This window comes from Salmo salar, chromosome ssa14 (assembly GCF_905237065.1).
Source record: "Salmo salar chromosome ssa14, Ssal_v3.1, whole genome shotgun sequence".
Classification (NCBI taxonomy): domain Eukaryota; kingdom Metazoa; phylum Chordata; class Actinopteri; order Salmoniformes; family Salmonidae; genus Salmo; species Salmo salar.
The window spans coordinates 26,066,168-26,085,844 of NC_059455.1; the positions used below are offsets into that span (position 1 = coordinate 26,066,168).

At 43.6% G+C, this 19,677-nt stretch overlaps 1 protein-coding gene across 6 annotated transcripts in view; it reads right to left on the minus strand.

The window, feature by feature from the left end:
• Nucleotides 1-836: 836 nt before the first annotated feature.
• LOC106569208 (collagen alpha-1(XVIII) chain) overlaps nucleotides 837-19,677 on the minus strand; it is a 47,670-nt gene continuing 28,829 nt past the window's right edge. For 2 of the 6 annotated variants that reach the window (XM_045694135.1, XM_014140336.2), the window contains 41 exons: nucleotides 17,996-18,070; nucleotides 16,899-16,994; nucleotides 15,935-16,064; nucleotides 15,399-15,439; nucleotides 15,077-15,265; nucleotides 14,920-14,946; nucleotides 14,757-14,819; nucleotides 14,590-14,667; nucleotides 14,437-14,496; nucleotides 13,948-14,097; nucleotides 13,629-13,724; nucleotides 12,736-12,789; nucleotides 12,577-12,612; nucleotides 12,268-12,396; nucleotides 12,101-12,160; nucleotides 11,954-11,989; nucleotides 11,818-11,859; nucleotides 11,666-11,728; nucleotides 11,503-11,538; nucleotides 11,223-11,306; nucleotides 10,893-10,958; nucleotides 10,272-10,307; nucleotides 9,044-9,106; nucleotides 8,806-8,895; nucleotides 8,672-8,707; nucleotides 8,470-8,523; nucleotides 8,311-8,367; nucleotides 8,131-8,190; nucleotides 7,753-7,794; nucleotides 6,862-6,889; nucleotides 6,608-6,682; nucleotides 6,419-6,444; nucleotides 6,173-6,271; nucleotides 5,858-6,002; nucleotides 5,642-5,706; nucleotides 5,314-5,442; nucleotides 5,072-5,176; nucleotides 4,895-4,963; nucleotides 4,579-4,776; nucleotides 2,355-2,470; nucleotides 837-2,217 (listed from right to left, as the gene is read on the minus strand). In XM_045694135.1, the coding sequence (XP_045550091.1) occupies nucleotides 2,001-2,217; nucleotides 2,355-2,470; nucleotides 4,579-4,776; nucleotides 4,895-4,963; nucleotides 5,072-5,176; nucleotides 5,314-5,442; nucleotides 5,642-5,706; nucleotides 5,858-6,002; nucleotides 6,173-6,271; nucleotides 6,419-6,444; nucleotides 6,608-6,682; nucleotides 6,862-6,889; nucleotides 7,753-7,794; nucleotides 8,131-8,190; nucleotides 8,311-8,367; nucleotides 8,470-8,523; nucleotides 8,672-8,707; nucleotides 8,806-8,895; nucleotides 9,044-9,106; nucleotides 10,272-10,307; nucleotides 10,893-10,958; nucleotides 11,223-11,306; nucleotides 11,503-11,538; nucleotides 11,666-11,728; nucleotides 11,818-11,859; nucleotides 11,954-11,989; nucleotides 12,101-12,160; nucleotides 12,268-12,396; nucleotides 12,577-12,612; nucleotides 12,736-12,789; nucleotides 13,629-13,724; nucleotides 13,948-14,097; nucleotides 14,437-14,496; nucleotides 14,590-14,667; nucleotides 14,757-14,819; nucleotides 14,920-14,946; nucleotides 15,077-15,265; nucleotides 15,399-15,439; nucleotides 15,935-16,064; nucleotides 16,899-16,994; nucleotides 17,996-18,070 (3,321 nt within the window). In that variant the 3' untranslated portion in view covers nucleotides 837-2,000. The remainder of the gene's footprint in view (nucleotides 2,218-2,354; nucleotides 2,471-4,578; nucleotides 4,777-4,894; nucleotides 4,964-5,071; nucleotides 5,177-5,313; nucleotides 5,443-5,641; nucleotides 5,707-5,857; nucleotides 6,003-6,172; nucleotides 6,272-6,418; nucleotides 6,445-6,607; nucleotides 6,683-6,861; nucleotides 6,890-7,752; nucleotides 7,795-8,130; nucleotides 8,191-8,310; nucleotides 8,368-8,469; nucleotides 8,524-8,671; nucleotides 8,708-8,805; nucleotides 8,896-9,043; nucleotides 9,107-10,271; nucleotides 10,308-10,892; nucleotides 10,959-11,222; nucleotides 11,307-11,502; nucleotides 11,539-11,665; nucleotides 11,729-11,817; nucleotides 11,860-11,953; nucleotides 11,990-12,100; nucleotides 12,161-12,267; nucleotides 12,397-12,576; nucleotides 12,613-12,735; nucleotides 12,790-13,628; nucleotides 13,725-13,947; nucleotides 14,098-14,436; nucleotides 14,497-14,589; nucleotides 14,668-14,756; nucleotides 14,820-14,919; nucleotides 14,947-15,076; nucleotides 15,266-15,398; nucleotides 15,440-15,934; nucleotides 16,065-16,898; nucleotides 16,995-17,995; nucleotides 18,071-19,677) is intronic. The other 4 variants (XM_045694134.1, XM_045694136.1, XM_045694137.1 and 1 more) reach the window with 4 other exon arrangements.

The window sequence follows — 19,677 nt, forward strand, 5'->3', positions numbered from 1 at the left end:
AGACACGGGAGGAAGATGGTTCGAGTCTCTGATATTTATTATAATCCTAGGGGCAGGCAAGAGAATGGTTGTGGACAGGCAAAATATCATAAACAAGGTCAGAGTCCAGGAGGTACAGAGTGGCAGGTAGGCTCGAGGTCAGGGCAGGCAGTATGGTCAAGCAGGCGGGTTCAGAGTCAAGGCAGGCAAGGGTCAAAACCAGGAGACTATCAAAAGAGAGATAAGAAAAAGCAGGAGCACAGAAAAACACATTTGTTGACTTGACAGAAAAGACAAACGGAACACCTGAATAAATACCCAGGGACTAATGGGGAAAACGGGTGACACCTGGAGGTGGGTGGAGACAATCACAAAGACAGGTGAAACAGATCAGGGCGTAGCAGTTTTAGATTCAGGGAAACAATGACACATTCAGAGACATTCAGAGAAAACACTGTTTACAAATAAGAAGAACATCTATATAATAAAATGACTTTGGTCAATGAATAATTCAAAACAGAAACATAGAAGTCTTCAACTTGCACTGAGGTGGTACTGTATCATTGCACATGTAAGAAACACCTAGTCAGTTATCCAGTAAGACCGTTTTGATAACCCTTTGAGCCACAAACCAGAAATATTTCTCAAATGTCACCACCCAGATTTATGAAGTTGTATCAGCGCTCATATCAAATTATGCTGAGGTGTTTTATTTTTTGAGGTGCACGTCTCAGTCCCACTTTCAACAAAACTATTAGGTAAAGTGAAATGGTGTGCTACCATCTAGTGCACATTTGGTGTAAATGCATTTATTGACCCACATTAAATTAAGCTCCAATTAAACTAATAGTCAAGTCTTAAAAAAACAAACATTTATTCACTGAGCACCAGTCAATGAGTACATAGTATTTCTCTGAATCACTGTAACAGCCATTCAAATATCTAGTTCTCAATCATAGATTTGTTGAAAGTACATCTACAGTAAGTCAATTAGTGGAATACCGTACAAAAACAACTATTTCATGGTGATAGCGCAGGCAGATTGAACAACAGCATAATATATATATATATATATATATATATATATATATATATATACACACACACACACATTGTTCAATTTGATTTTCAAAGTGAACCTATGTGCTGCCACATTTTAAGATTATGTGCTGTTACAGTATAAATAAAATACGAAACATAGAATTCAACTTAAATACTAAGGCAAAGTCGCTCGCAACAGAAAAACCCTTAATTTTCACAGACAAAAAGCCTTCATGGATCTGGAAACCCCAAACTATTCAAATAAACTCAAAGTGCATCTAAATGACTTCAAGGCTTGAGGGAGGAAACACATGGTTCCCTTGTCTGAATAGATCCTGGTATTTCATTATTCTTTTTTATCACGGAAAACAGAAAAGACCAGTCGTCCTAATTTCATCATATTGTTTTGGGGTCCTATACGGTTAACCACAAAAGGTTAGAATGGTTGCTGTCTCTACGCAAACTACTCTACTAGGCACTTAAGAATAAGACTCGAATGAGCAAACCAACAAAAATAAACTGTGTTAAAGGCTACTCCTGCAGAAACAATGTGGGTTAGTCGGTTGGTTGCTGATCACCAGTTCTTTGGCATTCCTTCTTCAGTCAAATTGAAACACAATGAATTGGAACGATGCAGTGCTTTTGACAGGAAGCAATTTACATTATATTTACACCTTTCTTAAAGAAACAGTAAACATACATTAGTGACCAGTGCAATGCAGTGATGCTGTGTTGATGGGAGTTTAATAATGAGAGGTGAATGAACAGGGGGAGTTTCATCTGTGGTCAGTATGAAGCTGCTCTGTCTTTTTGTGGTAGATAGGTGAGTGCTGTGGTGTGTGATAGCGCCTCGTGTAGTCCAGCACATAGCTGCTCTATGTTAATAGGAGACGTGTGTGTGTGTGTGTGTGTGTGTGTGTGTGTGTGTGTGTGTGTGTGTTTGTGAGAGAGAGTGTATACTAGATGTATGTGTGTTGAGGTTAATTAGACCTCCTGTGGTCAATGTAGCTGTTCTCAATACACAGCACTATGAAATGGTTGGAGCAGCTGCGGGTGTGTTGGCCCAGAAGTCTGCCTGTCTGGAGGAGCGAGGCCTGGCCCGTCACCGCCATGTCACCCGCCCGCCATGCCTCACAGTAGTTAGTGGTCATACGGATGCCCACCGTACTGGAGCCATGCCACACCAGCTTCTGAGGCCTGCATTCACAAAAAACACACACAGAGTTAAACAGACACTCCTATCCAGTGACTTGCATCAATGTTCACCTAAATATCCCAATCTGTGATTGTTCTCTGTATGTGTTTTAAGGGGTCAGCCAAAGCCGGTCACTCACCAAGTAGGGTCCGTCATGACGTTCCGTCCTTCAAAGGAGTAGATGGGGATGGATGGGTCAAACACGCCTCCGTTCCCAGAGAAGATGTTCATCCAGCTGCTATAGATCACCTCTCCCTGTGGAAAAGATGTGGTTAAAGACACATTTACAGTCACAGACTTCCTGTAGTTCAGAAAGGAAACGCCACGTAGAAATATAGCTCAAAAAAATAAAGGGAACACTTAAACAACACATCCTAGATCTGAATGAAAGAAATTATCTTATTAAATACTTTTTTCTTTACATAGTTGAATGTGCTGACAACAAAATCACACAAAAATAATCAATGGAAATCCAATATATCAACCCATGGAGGTCTGGATTTGGAGTCACACTCAAAATTAAAGTGGAAAACCACACTACAGGTTGATCCAACTTTGATGTAATGTCCTTAAAACAAGTCAAAATGAGGCTCAGTAGTGTGTGTGGCCTCCACGTGCCTGTATGACCTCCCTACAACACCTGGGCATGCTCCTGATGAGGTGGCGGATGGTCTCCTGAGGGATCTCCTCCCAGACCTGGACTAAAGCATCCGCCAACTCCTGGACAGTCTGTGGTGCAACGTGGCGTTGGTGGATGAAGCGAGACATGATGTCCCAGATGTGCTCAATTGGATTCAGGTCTGGGGAACGGGCGGGCTAGTACATAGCATCAATGCCTTCCTCTTGCAGGAACTGCTGACACACTCCAGCCACATGAGGTCTAGCATTGTCTTGCATTAGGAGGAACCCAGGGCCAACCGCACCAGCATATGGTCTCACAAGGGGTCTGAGGATCTCATCTCTGTACCTAATGGCAGTCAGGCTACCTCTGGCGAGCACATGGAGGGCTGTGCGGCCCCCCAAAGAAATGCCACCCCACACCATGACTGACCCACCGCCAAACCGGTCATGCTGGAGGATGTTGCAGGCAGCAGAACGTTCTCCACAGCGTCTCCAGACTCTGTCACGTGCTCAGTGTGAACCTGCTTTCATCTGTGAAGAGCACAGGGTGCCAGTGGCGAATTTGCCAATCTCGGTGTTCTCTGGCAAATGCCAAACGTCCTGCACGGTGTTGGGCTGTAAGCCCAACCCCCACATGTGGACGTCGAGCCCTCATACCACCCTCATGGAGTCTGTTTCTGACCGTTTTAGCAGACACATGCACATTTGTGGCCTGCTGGAGGTCATTTTGCAGGGCTCTGGCAGTGCTTCTCCTGCTCCTCCTTGCACAAAGGCGGAGGTAGCGGTCCTGCTGCTGGGTTGTTGCCCTCCTACGGCCTCCTCCACGTCTCCTGATGTACTGGCCTGTCTCCTGGTAGCGCCTCCATGCTCTGGACACTACGCTGACAGACACAGCAAACCTTCTTGCCACAGCTCGCATTGATGTGCCATCCTGGATGAGCTGCACTACCTGAGCCACTTGTGTGGGTTGTAGACTCCGTCTCATGCTACCACTAGAGTGAAAGCACCGCCAGCATTCAAAAGTGACCAAAACATCAGCCAGGAAGCATAGGAACTGAGAAGTGGTCTGTGGTCCCCACCTGCAGAACCACTCCTTTATTGGGGGTGTCTTGTTAATTGCCTATAATTTCCACCTGTTGTCTATTCCATTTGCACAACAGCATGTGAAATGTATTGTCAATCAGTGTTGCTTCCTAAGTGGACAGTTTGATTTCACAGAAGTGTGATTGACTTGGAGTTACATTGTGTTGTTTAAGTGTTCCCTTTATTTTTTTGAGCAGTGTATATTTCATTATTTATTAAAGAATGAATAATGCAAATATTGGTAATATAGGCTCTGCTCCTTCAGGGTATCTCACTGTCCAAGCAAAGTATCAATATATAAAATGACCTACAAGCAGAGAGTGCGGATGGCTATTCCAATTCCCTAGCAGGAAAACAGAACCTAACATGTGGAGGCTGGGGTGGTGGGAGCAAAAGAAGCATACGCATACTAGCAGCAAGCAGCAGCAGGATGTGTGAGCAGAACCAGTCAGATGAAATAGACCGCCAAATAAGGTAAGCGTGATTGTTACTAGCATCTAATTGGTGCAATCTCTGCTGACGCATCAGCTAGCCGGTTTTAGGGTTCCCTTTCTGAACTGGCTTCGCTTTATTTTCAACAACCACATCATAACCAAAAAACTCAGGACCTATCAGTCCATTGTTTATGTTTTAGTTGTCATACGAGACAACAACTGTACCTTGAGGTTGATGACGGGCATGTTGTAGCGGTCTCCCTTCTTGACGATGGTGGCCAGGTCCTGGAGGTGTGAGGACAAGAAGGCTCTGTAGGTGGCAGTGAGACCCATGGCTCGGGCCTGCTGGTAGCACTGGAAGTCTGCCCCCCGGATGCCACGCATGTCCCCAGAGAACGGAGCATTCAGGGCCACCAGGTGCAGCTGAGGGGGGCAAAATTCAATGGACGTAACCATAGACAACACAGCTCAAGCTAGTCCAAGGTGACTGTGCAACCGAGAGGTATAAATGTGCAACTGAGAGGTATAAATTCCACCTTACCGCTGGTACTGAGTGTACTGTATGAGGTAGGACATTATAGTTGGGCACGTAGCTAGTTCCAACTAGTTCCTAAAAAAAACAGATTGACAGATTGACGCTGAATAATGAAATCATAAATGAAACATTCATAACAAACTGTGAAGAGAGCAGATATAATGCGCAGTGTAACCACAGTACCTGGCTGTGTGGCCTGTGGGGTCTGGTGCGATCTCCTGGTCTGCTCAGGGCCTGGGACACTGCAGAGGATGGGCTCTCTGCTGGGATGAGGATGAGCTCACCAAGCTGGGGAGACAGGGCACACCTCACTGAATAAGCACAGGCAACATCACATTTTCTATAATTTTTTTGCCACATTTAGCCATATCAAAGGCTTTAATTGACTGGAGACATCACTGTGGGACTGTAAAGGCATGCAGTACCTGAACCTTGCGCCAGCCATCTCTAGTTCTAACATAGAGTTCTCCCTTGTCTGAGACGTAGGCCATTGAGCCCTCTGCAGCACGGTGGCTCTCCCTCATCAGACTGTTGGTGTTCCTGTATGTGGACACCTGGTGCGAGAAGAGAGGAAGTTCACACTGAATCCTCTGGACATAGACAACGCTGCTCAAGCCAATCCATGGTGACAATGTGAGAACTAGTGCACACGCAAACCCACACAAGTCGGTAAACACATACACACATTTCTCTGTGTGTTTACCTATGTTGACTTGGTGAGTATATAAGGAAGTACCCTACTGGTTTCCTTACCGGGTTTTCATGGCCAGTAATCCCTGGAGGACCGGGAGGCCCAGGTGGGCCGGGAATACTCACTGCTGAAAAATAGAACAGTCATACAAAGGTAACACAGTGTACTGTAGGTCTACTAAACATACATCTGTGCTTTTCAAATGCATACATATGGAACTTGACAGCAATGCTAAGTTTAAGATGTTGTATTTTAGCGAGCACACAGTGCACAGTTACCTGAGCCATAGACAGGGGGTGGTCCAGGGGGTCCGGCAGGGCCAGGGGGCCCCCGAGAGCCTGGTCGTCCAATGCCAGGAACCCCTGGTTCACCAGGAGCTCCAGGATGACCAACAGTGCCAACGACGGACTCACCTTTTGGCCCCTACATAAGCATATACAAAATGTACATTTGACAGTGTCTCTGACCATTACACAAATGTCTAAGTAATAGGTTTATCATGTATGCAAATTAGTCTTTGCTATTTACATTGACTATAGTTTGCAAGATGTATACTGTACTTTGTTGAGTATTTTGAGGCTGGAATTACTCACCACAAGGCCTGATCTCCCAGGAAGACCTGGAGGGCCAGGCAACCCAGGTTCACCCTGGTCTCCTTTCATTCCTTCATAGCCCACATCTCCTTTTTCTCCCTGAGGAACAAACAGTTTGGTTGAATCCGACTGTTAATATATTATCACATGCATAAGTTTTACATAACATACATTTCCACTACTCATACAATATTTGAGTTATGAACTGGTAAATGTTCCTTAAAGAAGTTAAGGTAAAATACTCACTACAAAGCCTTCTGGTAGAATATCATCTGATGAGGGAGAACACATCTTATTGAACTGTCATCTTGTATGTCGGTTGCAAACACGTCTGAGGACGCTCATGTATACAGTTTCGGTTCTAATCAAGTGTGATTATTGCCAATAAACAAGTTAAATGGAGGAGAAACTGCACCCCTGGCTGCACATGCATACCTGGTTCTCCAGGCATTCCAGTAAGTCCAATCTCTCCCTTTTCCCCTTTAGCACCTCCGTTTCCTCTCCTGCCACCTTCACAGAAATACAGTACAGGTGTATGAGACCACTGAGCTCATCTGTATGTATATGTTGAAAATATTTGTCCATAGACTAGTGATCATACTGTTATGATGATCACCCTGTATGATCAGATTCATTATCACAAGAGTATAATGTATGTCTTGCGTACAATGGAATATCTGATGACTTACCTTGTGACGACCCTTTGCTGCCATTAACCTACAAGTCAAAATGGTATGGTTATTGTGCTGTTATTGTGCAAGGATTTCACAAACTACATGGTTAAAATATGAAATTATACCCACAACCAGATCCACCACCAAAACCACCAAATAATCAACAATAAAACAGCTTTACATCCTATACACACACATAACAGGTATAGTTGTTTTGTTTCAGTCAAGACGGCCATTCAAAAACGTCTGAAAATCAAAAGAGACATGTTATAGGAGAGAGATTTGTAATTAATTTGGATTTTAAAACATCCCTGTCAGCCTTGCACACAAAAGTTAAACATAGAATGAGGACAAGGATGGCAAGAGGTAGTAAGGAACTTGGTTTAATGTTCTTATTTTGGTTGGTCACCTTGAATCACAGGAGTTAGCCTTAACACTTTAGCGCTGTAAAGCTAAAAAACAACAACAGATAAAACCACATGCAACATGCCGGGGGTAGAGACCTTCCACCACGCCAAACCAGGGCTCAGAGTTAAAGGAACACTCAAGGGGAATTTTTACACCGTCAGCATAAAGCAGGCAGAAATGGGAAAAAATAATTGAATTCATAGATTCTGAAATTGATGTATTGAAGTCAATATGACTAGTCAGTGAGGTTGAGATAGATAAATATATGTAAAGTGACTGTATGATGTCACATGACCTTCTGACCTGCGGAGAAACAGGAGCCAGCTTTATGCTGTCGTGAGGACCACCACAAACCCAGGAAACATGGAGGGAGACAGCACGGCTGCAGACAGGAGGGGAGGGAAGGGAGGGGCTGCCTGTTAGGGGTAAGAGCCCACTGACTTACATGCGCCGCCACACCCAAAGAGCCTTATTAAAGGGGCTCAAACACAAACTTACTGGTGTTTTGCAGAACGGTCTGGGACGGACCGGAAAAACTGTCTTTAAGATTCAGAGGAAAATTATGACATCAGCATTGATATTGACATTATTGACGACATCTGGATATCCAGTGAAAGAGAGTTCTTCATGTGTTGACATTAGATCATTACTGGAGACAAATTACCAATTTGTTGTTCTGTTTTGTGTCTTGTTGCTTCTATATGAACATTGCTACTAAATCAAAGGACCCATCCTTTCCACTTAATTATAGTAGAGAAACATCAATGTGTACTTATACAGCAATGATATCAATGTGTACTTCTACAGCAATGACATCAATGTGTACTTTTGCAGCAATGACATCAATGTGTACTTATACAGGCATACTGTACTTACTCCGTTGAGTCCTGTTACTGGTCCTGGGGGTCCGGGAGGGCCAGGAGGACCAGGAAGTCCCTACAAACACAATTACACAGATCAATCAATCACAGTCAATGACACCTCACTTTTCTATCACTTAGTTAGTTGATTGTACTGTAATCGCATAAAATCATGTTTCAAGATAGCGATTCTTACTGGTTGACCAATGGCATCTCCCTGGTCTCCCTTCTTCCCTGCCATTCCAGGTCGCCCCTGCGGAGGTAAGAAGGCCAACACTTACACAGGGAAAATTACAGTGACTCATCTTTTACTCAACCAAATGAAAACAGCAGAGGGTAGACAAAAAGCACTGACCGGTCGACCAGGGAACCCGTATTCTCCCTTTTGTCCAGTTGGTCCAATTGGTCCCTGAAAAAGAACATGGTTTTCTATCATTTCACCCACTAGTAGACAGTAGATGTTTACAGTTGTTACAGATACCAATATGTATAGCAAATACAAGTGTACATTTTTATAGAGCATTATTTTATGCTTTTACAAGGCATCATTGACTTACCATGACACCATAAGCTCCAGGGAAGCCACGTTCACCCTGTGAAAAGCACACCGACATGGTCAGAGCACTGAATCATCAGAAAACCACTACCATACCGTGACCTTTAACCCTAGAGGTAGAGAGAGAGGAGTCACCTTGATTCCTTTTGGCCCCCGAGGGCCCCTGACACTTGACAACACAGTTCCATCGGCAGCGATAGTGACACCAGCTTCCCCTTTCGCACCCTATGAGGAGGAAAGACATAGTAGACACATAGACATGATCATCAGGTCTTGATTAGGTTGTTAAAGTCCTATCTGATGTAAGATCCATGAAGTAGTACTTATCTGGCATGGAGGGGCAGTAAACATTAACAGAGCTTCTGATCCTTACCTTCATTCCTGGTGGACCTTGAAAACCAGGAAGCCCACTGTCACCCTTTGGTCCTCTTGGGCCCTGGGCAAAGACCACAATAATAATTATGGACAGAGAAGATAAGCATATTAGAGCATATTTACTTATAGTAGTGAGTCAAAATATATGTTATATTCAGAACTACAGACTCTTATCATTATGATAAGGAACCTACCCAATTCCTTCCCATGGCAGCAAAGACAAAATTAAATCAGCATGGTATTTACAGTAGTACATAAATATACAATCCCTCCTGAATGTTATATATGTGGTTGGGTCGTTCCACCAATTGGGCGCCTTTTGAGAAGTGTACATTGGTACATTTTTTGGTTGTTGATTTCACCTAATTTTAACATTCTGTCATAAAGAGCACATGTCTAACTTCATAAAAAAACATGTTTTTCCATCCTAAGAGGTTAATTAAAAAAAAGACTATAGTAAGTGCCTATTAAGTGCCAATTAAAGTAACAGGGTTGACCGTTGACGATTTCTTCTTAAATCAGCCATAAATCCCGTTGTGACAGGGGGAATGGAAGCTTGTTGTGTGCAACAGGGAGGGGCAATTGAATGCAAGCTTCACCCCAAAAAATGTAATTGTTAAATAATTTCTGGCCTGTCTATCTATGGGTGACAGGGTTGACTTGTTATGCTCGACCCACTCAGTTTTCCACCACAAAACACCAGAAAATTGCCAAAAATAGTAGAACCAGCTCACCTGCTTTTACTCTATGATTTGAATATTAGATGTTTAATGTTTCTTTTGAAAAAAAAAAAAAATTGGTTTCACCATATTAGGAGTTCAGTTAACGTAACACTTTTGACCTTGTGGGACAGACGTACTGTAAATGGATCACTAATCACATCAAATAAATAATAATCATCAGAAATGACTTTGTCAAAGCAACAAAATAACTAGGGTTTTTCAATGAGGGTGAAACTTGGAAACATTTTGGGATTAAGTGGGTTATAATCATCCTAGAAGTGACACAGGGTTGATGGAGGGACATGTCAAAATGCTGGCACTTTAGCAAGACTTTATTCATATAAAAAACCTGATTTATTGAATTCTCCATGTGGTCTATATTAAACGGCACAGACTTTTAAAATTCAATATTAGTGCACAATTTGTACTTAAAATATCAAAGAAAGGGCACTCTTTTCGTGGAACAACCCAGTAATCACATATTAAGTATGGAGTTGCTCTTACAGGGAATCCTGCTCTGCCAGGCTCGCCTTCAGGGCCCTGTGACATGCAACAAAACACACACAGGCAGGTAGCAGGACTGGGATAGCATAGCTGTCAATCACATGCAATAATAAAGTAGCATGCAGTGTCTTTGCAGAATATACTAGCATGATAGCATCCATCTCACAAAATACAGCACAAACATTTCCAAGGCTGTAATGTAAGAACAAGCTTTTAAACCTGATAACATCATAGTTAAGTGTAAGTGTATGCATTATGTAAGTAGGCGAAGCATATGCACTGTATAAGTAACCTGTATTATGGATCAAGTATGCATTATGGTTGCGTTAATGGTTGGTTGGGTGTTTAGGTTGACCGTTAGCTGAGCCGATGAGTATCTCTAGTAAATAGGCATTGCAATTGAAAACAGGCCATTCTGGCTTCACATGTGACAGATGCGAATGAATAATTAGCATCATTGCTCTTGCATGAAATAGCAATAAATGCGAACTGCCTTGAGGCATAATGATATGTGCCATGCTCCAGCATCCAGACTATTTAATGTAAAGCATAATGGTTATTACCATTTAAATATAATGGGCTAGTTTTAGAAATACATCAAATTAACATTGTGCTACTCACCATTGGGCCAGGGGGCCCACGTATCTCAGTGATGTTAAACATGCCCTCTGTATTGTTCAGGAGGAGCTGAGGATAAACATATGACATATTGATTACAGTAGCATATCTACTGTAGCTATACTAGCTATAAACTTTACATACTGTACAAACTATAAATATATGAAAACCATGTGGATGGTGACAGACAACTCAAGTTAATTTGTGTTATGAATGCTCATGAAGTTAATAACCCTTAATAAACCACAACAGCTCTATTCCTGTTCAATGTGTGTGTGTTATTTGTGAAACAGCACTCAGACAGGGGATGAGAGGTGTGCGGGGTGGACGTACATCCTGCAGATTGATGATTGGTCCTGGAGGCCCGGGAGGACCAGGAGGACCAGGTACATTGTGTCCATCAGGACCACACTCCCCCTGGAAGACACCGCACACAGGAGAGTTAAGACAAAGAACCCCCATGAACTCAAGAAGCCATTTGAATGACACAACCAAAGATGGTCTATAATGTTGTAACAGGCTTTTATACACCCACAAGTATTATATGATGAACAGAAGAAAAGCCCACATCAGGGTTAGTTTGGAGTCGTTCTGCTGTCTAACACTAACATACCTTTGGTCCTGGATCACCTTTGTCTCCTTTCAATCCCTGCAGAGACAAGCACACACAAAACAGTTAAAAATAGTAGCCAGGTAGTAGTTGAGGTTTAGCTAGCTACAAACTTTAAATTCATGGTTAGTGCAGATGATGCAATACTTTCTGGTTCAATACTGACCCTGGCGCCTGGTAACCCAGCTAGCCCTTGGAGTCCCTCAGGTCCAGAAGCACCAGGCTCACCCTGAAAAGAGACAGAACAAAGGTGAAGACACATCCATCAATGTCCACTAATAATATTGTAGAAGGTGGTGTAAGAGAGATGCAACCAACCTTCACTGACAACCCAGGAGCCCCATCCTTCCCATCTTCACCCTGTGGAAAACAGACAGGATATACAACTGATCAGATTTCCATGTGAACCTAGTTTTTTCCACAGCCTAGTTATTTTCCTCGTTTGTAATCCTACCTTTGGTCCTGCAGGGCCAGGGAGACCAGGAGGTCCCTACAGAAGAGAGTAGATAACAACAGTTATTCCCATGGATCTCAAGGTGAAATACAATGTAAAAGGACTTCAAAACTACAGGAGACACACACATATACCACTTTCAATCACCTGAGGGCTTCTGAGTTCTGTGCCAAGGACCATGTCATTCTTCCCAGACCCCTCCACGTCCTGCAAGCACCAACACACAATATTATTGCATTCAGAATCAATAGAGACAAAACAAGACAACAGTATGATGGGAAACTGACTCAACAGTAAAATCAACAAAACAGCACCTCGACAAAGAATCCTCCTCCTGGGGGTCCGGGGGGGCCAGGCAGCCCCCGAAGTCCAGGGTCGCCCTTCTTCCCCTCTGGTCCCCTCGGTCCTGTAGCTCCTGTCAGCCCTGGGTCACCTGATTCACCCTGCGAGGAAGAATAGACCCATTTAACTGACTATGAAGAACAAAGTATAGTTTTGACTTAAAATGACAACGCCTAAAGTAGATGCTTCTGCATGTCAACAGCATGATTAGGAACATAGCTCTCATTGTTTGATTTATGCATTTTATAATTGATAACTGATTTGTCAGATGGTTAAAATACCTTTGGTCCGTTTGGTCCAGCTAGTCCTTGTTCACCCTATGTGAGGAAAATAGATAGGTTAGAGTAAGCATTTGCAATGGACATGGTAATATGGGATCTAGCCAGCTAATTTCCTTTGTAAAATACAAACAATAGCCTCCTGAGTTACTGTCATCTTACCTTCAGACCTTTAAGCCCTGTCAGCCCAGCATCCCCATCCAGACCAGTAGGACCCTGAAATCAACAGCAGAGAGATGTGATGTCACAACCGTCGCTCTCTGAATCTCCTACACATAAAGGTCACACAAGTGACTAGTCAACCATGACCAAGAGTGTCTTGCTTTTCTTAGTGTCATAGTAGCTACCATATACCATTGAAAAGATAACTTCCAAGTCATTTAAAAGGGTTCTCATAATTATTCATGATGAGATTTACATTTTTTTGTATTACTTTAATCCAACAGATTAACGTTTCATTATAAAATATGATATTCTACTTTCTAAATAGGTTTAACAAAAATGTTAATAAATCTTAGCCAGCCGGTGCCACCATTTTCCATTTTGCCATTCCTGAAGGAACAACATGGCTCATCGACTGTAAAAAATAAAGTGCAAGCTCCATCAATGCAGTTAGTGAAAGCACGCAGGCAACAGACTTATATAAAAAGGAAGGTTCTCTCCAAAGTAGCTGGACCATGTTTGATGTATGAAATACATACTGTAGCTCAAGCTCAATGTCCATCAAGGCAGTTAAAGTCAAACCTGGGTTGTTTCCCATTTAATGAGAGGATGGGGGATGAGCATAGAGCCCTGATGGTTTCATAGATGGGTAAACAACTATAAGCAGAAGCCAATAAGCACACACACACACACACACACACACACACACACACACACACACACACACACACACACACACACACACACACACACACACACACACACACACACACACACACACACACACACACACACACACAAAGTTAAATGGGCCAGGCTGTTAGAAAACATGGTTGGAGAGAACAGTCTGCCTTTTCAAGCCTACTGGTTCAGTGACAGAACCAGGGCAATACCTCGCCAGAACCAAGCCCAGAGTCGAACAACCCTGAGCCAAACTCAGAGCCAAACGCAGAGCCCGAGCCAGAACCACTAAACCAATCCTCAATCACCTGAAACAATAAAGGCCAGGGACAGCCAGGTCAATAACAACAGAGGGTAGATAGGAAACCACTGTCAGCTACAATGCATGCACACACATATAGACTATAAAATAACATTTACAATACAAAACAAAAGTGGGAAGATCAATAACAGTTGGTAACCGGTGGAAACAGGGGGAAACATCCATAACGGATCTTAATAAGGATAACGTGGGACAGAGAGAGATCTCACCGGTGGTCCAGGTTTCCCAACAAGGCCGTCTCTGCCAGGTGGCCCTGAAGGACCTGGTTGTCCAGGGAACAAGCCCTCGGAGGCTTCGAAGAAACGGGTGGGACCAGGCGGGCCAGGTTGACCTGGAGGGCCGGGAGGACCAGGGGAACCCTAGGAGAGAGAGGACACCTCACTGTAAAATCACCACATCACTATAGTGGAGTGGTCTCAACTCTATGTGATCAGATGAAACACCACTTCCTGCTGGATATGGGATGCCATAGCACACATTTAACACAGAGAGGTGAATACGCTTAGCCTCTTACTACCAGCCTGATATCGCAAGCTTACATAAATATGTGATTCCATGTAGTGAAACATATTTATGAGAGCTCGCGAGATCAGGCTGGTAATAAGAGGCTAAAATACTCATCCTAGAGACGTTTTATTAGAGAAAAAACATAACAGATTGACTGACAGCAGAATGACAGATTACAGGAATGTTCTTACTCTGATCAATTCTGTATCGTCAAGGTCCCCAAAGCCAGAGCCGAGTGCATCCTCTCCATACTGCAATTCAAAGGAAAACAGGCAATTAAACACAAATCCCCATTTGATCCCCAGTTCAGTCCGATGTTTCCAGGATGTTACACTGACACCCACCGGTACACTGTGAGATTTGAGAGGTCCGGGAGGTCCGGGAGGGCCTGGAGGCCCCGGCAAGCCTACTCCTGTGTCCCCCTGTACAGAAGAGAACACATGGTAAGACTAACTGCCTATCTCATACACATTGAATGTATATATATATTTTTTACTTGTAATTATTGTACCTTATCTCCTTTGACTCCAACCTCTCCTGCCAAACCTGGGAATCCATGAGGTCCTCTTTGTCCCTGTGGAGATTAACATAGGTCATATTTAAAGACGTACAGTATATTTCTATAATAACATAACAAAACCGTACACATTTGACACAAGACCAGATGTACTCACTGGGTCTCCATCTTCACCCTTGCTTCCCTGAAAAATGAGAACACTCCTTAGATGTATCTGTTCAATCTTGTCAAGTGAAGTGAAGATAATAGAAAACATAATCAAACATGTACTAGTATCACAGAGTAATGGGAGATTATAATGAGGTAAAGCTCACCGGCTGTCCGTCCTTCCCTGGCACCCCAGGGGCCCCTGAAGGCCCCTGAGGGCCCCTTGGTCCTGGCTGGCCGTGTCCAGCCCTATCCTCAGAGGGAGTGGAAGGGCCAGGGGGGCCACGGGGGCCAGCAGGACCCATAGGCCCAGGCTCTCCTCGCTCTCCTTTCTGTCCGTGGCTAAGAGGCCTGCCCTGAGGATCAGCAGGAGAACATTGTGTAAAATCTATTAAATACTGAATAACTTAATACTGAATAACTTAAGCTGAATAACTTCAGCATTTAAAGCACATCAGGTTTTGAGGCACGTTACATGCTATTACTTACATCCCCTGATTTCTCCCCTGGCTCCTCTGTCTGACGGGTTTCTGAGAGAGGAAAAAGCGACACCAATAGGATTCACCAATGAGGCTTCAATAATGCTAACCATTGAGGGATATTTGATGTATTCAAACAACAACCACAACAACCGCTCTAACCACTAGACTACCTGGGGCGGCAGGTAACCGAGTGGTTGGCGCGTTGGAATAGTAACTAAAAGGTTACAAGATCGAATCCTGAGCTGACAAGGTAAAAAATCTGTCGTTCTGCCCCTGAACAAGGCAGTTAACCCACTATGCCATCATTGAAAATAAGAATTTGTTCTTAACTGACTTGCCTAGTTAAATAAAGGTAAAATAAAAAAATTAACTAGATTAGCCAATGAGAGACAGATAAGATTGATCAATGCAAAGGGAACATCTAATAATAATTGACATAGTCACCAGGTGAGTTAAATCAAGCTTGCCTATCAAGTTATTTGAAAGTGCCCTGTAATGACATGATTGGTTAAGATAAGAGTATGGTGAACCTGCCTTCCCCACCTTTGAGCAGCATCTCCTGATGTGTGTGTGCCTTGTTTGTGGGGTTCAGGTGAACAGTGTTCTCATCTAGCTCCAACTCTGGAGACTCTGTGGGCGGGGCTCTCACTGGCACGCTTAGCATGTCCTCTGGCTGGAGGGAAAGAAAATGAGGGAAGGAGATAGATAATACAAAAAAGTGAATGCAAAAAATTGTAGAAAGAGCGAGGTAAGCAGGAATGAACAGTAAGTACACTGGTAAAGCAATGTCAGGAAATATCTAGCTAATTAAAACATCTGGACAAGATTCAAATAAGAACAGACAGCTTATGTAATATATTTATTTGTAGAAATTGGGGTCAGGTCAGATTGTGCGTTTATTTAGGGGCAGAGTGAGATGACAAGTACAGTGTGTTACACGGCTAGTGATAGGAGGATGAAATGAATGTAGCATACACACAGCCAGAATCTGGAGCAATCCAGCAAAGGAAGAGAAACGGACAACAACAAAGGGGTGTTCACTAGATACATGAGTGCAGCACTGTATCGGTGTTTTGTCTTCATCTGACAAGGATGTGGGGGTTAGCCACGCTTTCCTGATAAACAACCACTGCTACCCATAGCCATAACAGACACATGAAAAGCCAGTGAAGAGACTTATCTCTGAGTAGAGATAGATAGAGAGATAGGTACTGAATCTCCCTCCTGGAATATATCCCCCAGTGTTCACTTTTACATACTTGTGTTTTGTAACAGGACAAATTTCAACTGATGAAACAGAAAAGATGTTCTGCTACATGTAAGAGACGTCCAATGAAGTCTGTCAGGGAGTGTTGCTCAGACAACAATGTGCCTTGTGCCCAAGCCAATCTTAGCTGTGCGGACGTTCCTTGTCTCACCAACGCTCACCCAGCGTCCGCTGACATTCTGTTTCACCGAACACATTCCTCTCTTACACCCCGTGCTCACACCTCCCACTTTTACTCACCCGTGCTGTTTCCTTTTTTCGTTCCATGTTCTTCATCAACTTGTCCTTTGTTTCATGGTCATCCAACGTGTCATCCCCACTCCCATCCCCAGAAGCCTGGAATACAGGAGACATTACCACACATCTCTATTCAAAGAAGCAGGTATATCTCACTGGTCACCCCCAAAGCCAATTCCTCCTTTGGCCGCCTTTCCTTCCAGTTCTCTGCTGCCAATGACTGGAACGAACTGCAAAAAAAATCACTGAAGCTGGAGACCCATATCTCCCTCACTAGCTTTAAGCACCAGCTCTCAGAGCAGCTCACAGATCACTGCACCTGTACATAGCCCATCTGTAAACAGCCTATCCAACTACCTCATCCCCATACTGTATTTATTTATTTATCTTGCTCCTTTGCACCCCATTATCTCTACTTGCACATTCATCTTCTGCACATCTACCATTCCAGTGTCTAATTGCTATATTGTAATTACTTCGCCACCATGGCCTATGTTTTGCCTTACCTCAATTATCTTACCTCATTTGCACTCAGTGTATATAGATTTTTTTTTTCCTACAGTATTATTGACTGTATGTTTGTTTATTCCATGTGTAACTCTGTGTTTTTGTATGTGTCGAACTGCTGTGCTTTATCTTGGCCAGGTCGCAGTTGTAAATGAGAACTTGTTCTCAACTAGCCTACCTGGTTAAATAAAGGTGAAATAAAAATTTAATAAAAAAGAAGAGATTGACACCAGTGACCTAGAAGTAGCATTTCTCTCACTAACCACTAGAGGGGACTAACTCTTCATTCCATAATTTAGGCACAGAAGGCCAGAGTAGTGGCAGCTTTGTACATTCAAATGTTGGTACATAGTGAGTGATATGAGTGAGAGCCAGTGAAGCAATCAACCAGTAAACAGTATTTTACATTTTAAACACAAGAGGGAGCCACCAGTATGCTCTATGCAGAGTCAAGTCATGTATAAATGAGTCTTGAGAGCCAGACACTTAACACATATTAAAGAATCTGTGCTGGCAAGGCCTTTAGAATATCAGGAGCTCAAGGCTATGGATGAATACATATCTATGGAACAGGCAGTGGTGTAGACACTCACATAGGGATCATCCTCTTCACACTGCTCCTCTGCTGCCCTGGGGTCCGGCTTGATCACCAGCTGCTGGATAGAGCCCTGTACAGAGGGAGAGAAAGAGAGATATGTGATAATGCTGATGTATAATAGGGAGTTATTGTGCTGATATAGCTAATTGAATTGGCTAAATTGAGAGAGAGACGAGAGCGAGAGAGAGAGACGAGACAGAGACAGAGAGAGAGAGACAGAGAGAGAGACAGAGACAGAGAGAGAGAGAGAGAGACAGAGAGAGAGACAGAGACAGAGAGAGAGAGACAGAGAGAGAGACAGAGACAGAGAGAGAGAGAGGCAAAAAGAGTCACACAGCAGGAACGTTTATTCTGAAGGCTTTCCTATACAGGTAGAAAATGCTGACTTTTAGAGGAAAGAGGCCCTTTCTACAGGCAACACATGGTTACACACATTTTAATCTGTGAGCAGTATTTGATAGGGACGGGCCTGGCACACACTCATTAACTGTCATTGTCACAAGCATTCCTTCCACCTTCCACGTTATTAACCTAAAGCGTGTAATGTGCAACACGATGACGTCATTGGAGGAAATTATAGAGAATGCCACTGATCATGAAAGAGTGTGGCAACAAAAACATTGGCTAAGGCCCCTGGACTAGAAGCCAACAGGATGAGTAGATTAACATCACGTACAGTAGCAGATTTAGTAGCAGATTATGATCAGTAAAATACAGAGTACAGAACACAGCAAATTACTGACTGAAACACATTTACTGTGAAATCATAAAATCATATTATAGGAGATAGAGAGAAACAGAGGCAGAACGAACACAAGTCCAAAGATACAAAGACAGACAGAGGAAGCGAGTGAAACTAATGAAGGCTGCATCAAAACAAAACCCAGAGCTTTGTCCAGGCTGGTTTTGAAGGGTGAGAGCCATCTCTTGGCACGGCATTTGGCCCAGCAGTATTGTATCCCCCAGCATGACAGTCCACTGTGTTCTGTTGGCTGTGGGATCTCTTCCCCCCTTATTCTCCCCCTTTCACTCACCCCTCTACCCATCTCCCTTCTCCTCTCTCCACCTCCCTGCCTCTCTCCTCTTCCACCTCCCTCCCTTCCCCTTCTCCTACCTCCTCTCACCCCTCTTCCCTCCCTCCCTCTCTGCTTCCACTCCTCTCCTCTTCCCTCTCTCTCCCCCTTATTTCCCCCTCTCCTCCCTCCCTCTCTGGCCCCTCTGCTCTGACTGACTGACACTGTCTTTACCCCTCTTGGCCCTCTCAGGCCCCTGGCCGGCACCAAAGTGCCTCACAACAACAAAAGGAAAAGCTGCCCACTTTGCTGCCATCGCCATGGAAACCACTTTCCCAAACACACACCGCTACCACCACCGTCAGCACCACTCTTAAAGCACAGCAGCATGCTAATAAAGAACATTGCAGGACGGTTCATTTGGAAGTCCCATTCACATTCACTCCATCATCATCAGCGTTTGTTGGACCATATTGAAGTGGCCAGGCATTAAGGGAAGTTTTGCTCTTATTGGGCTGTACAGTTGTCTCCATAGATAATCTATATGAAATATCTCAATGGTCTCACTCTGTAACGTCACTGGAAGACAGTCAATGTGGGGTAGAAGGGGGGTAGAAGGGGAAGACACCGTTTAATAAATGGATCACTAGTCACTTTAATAATG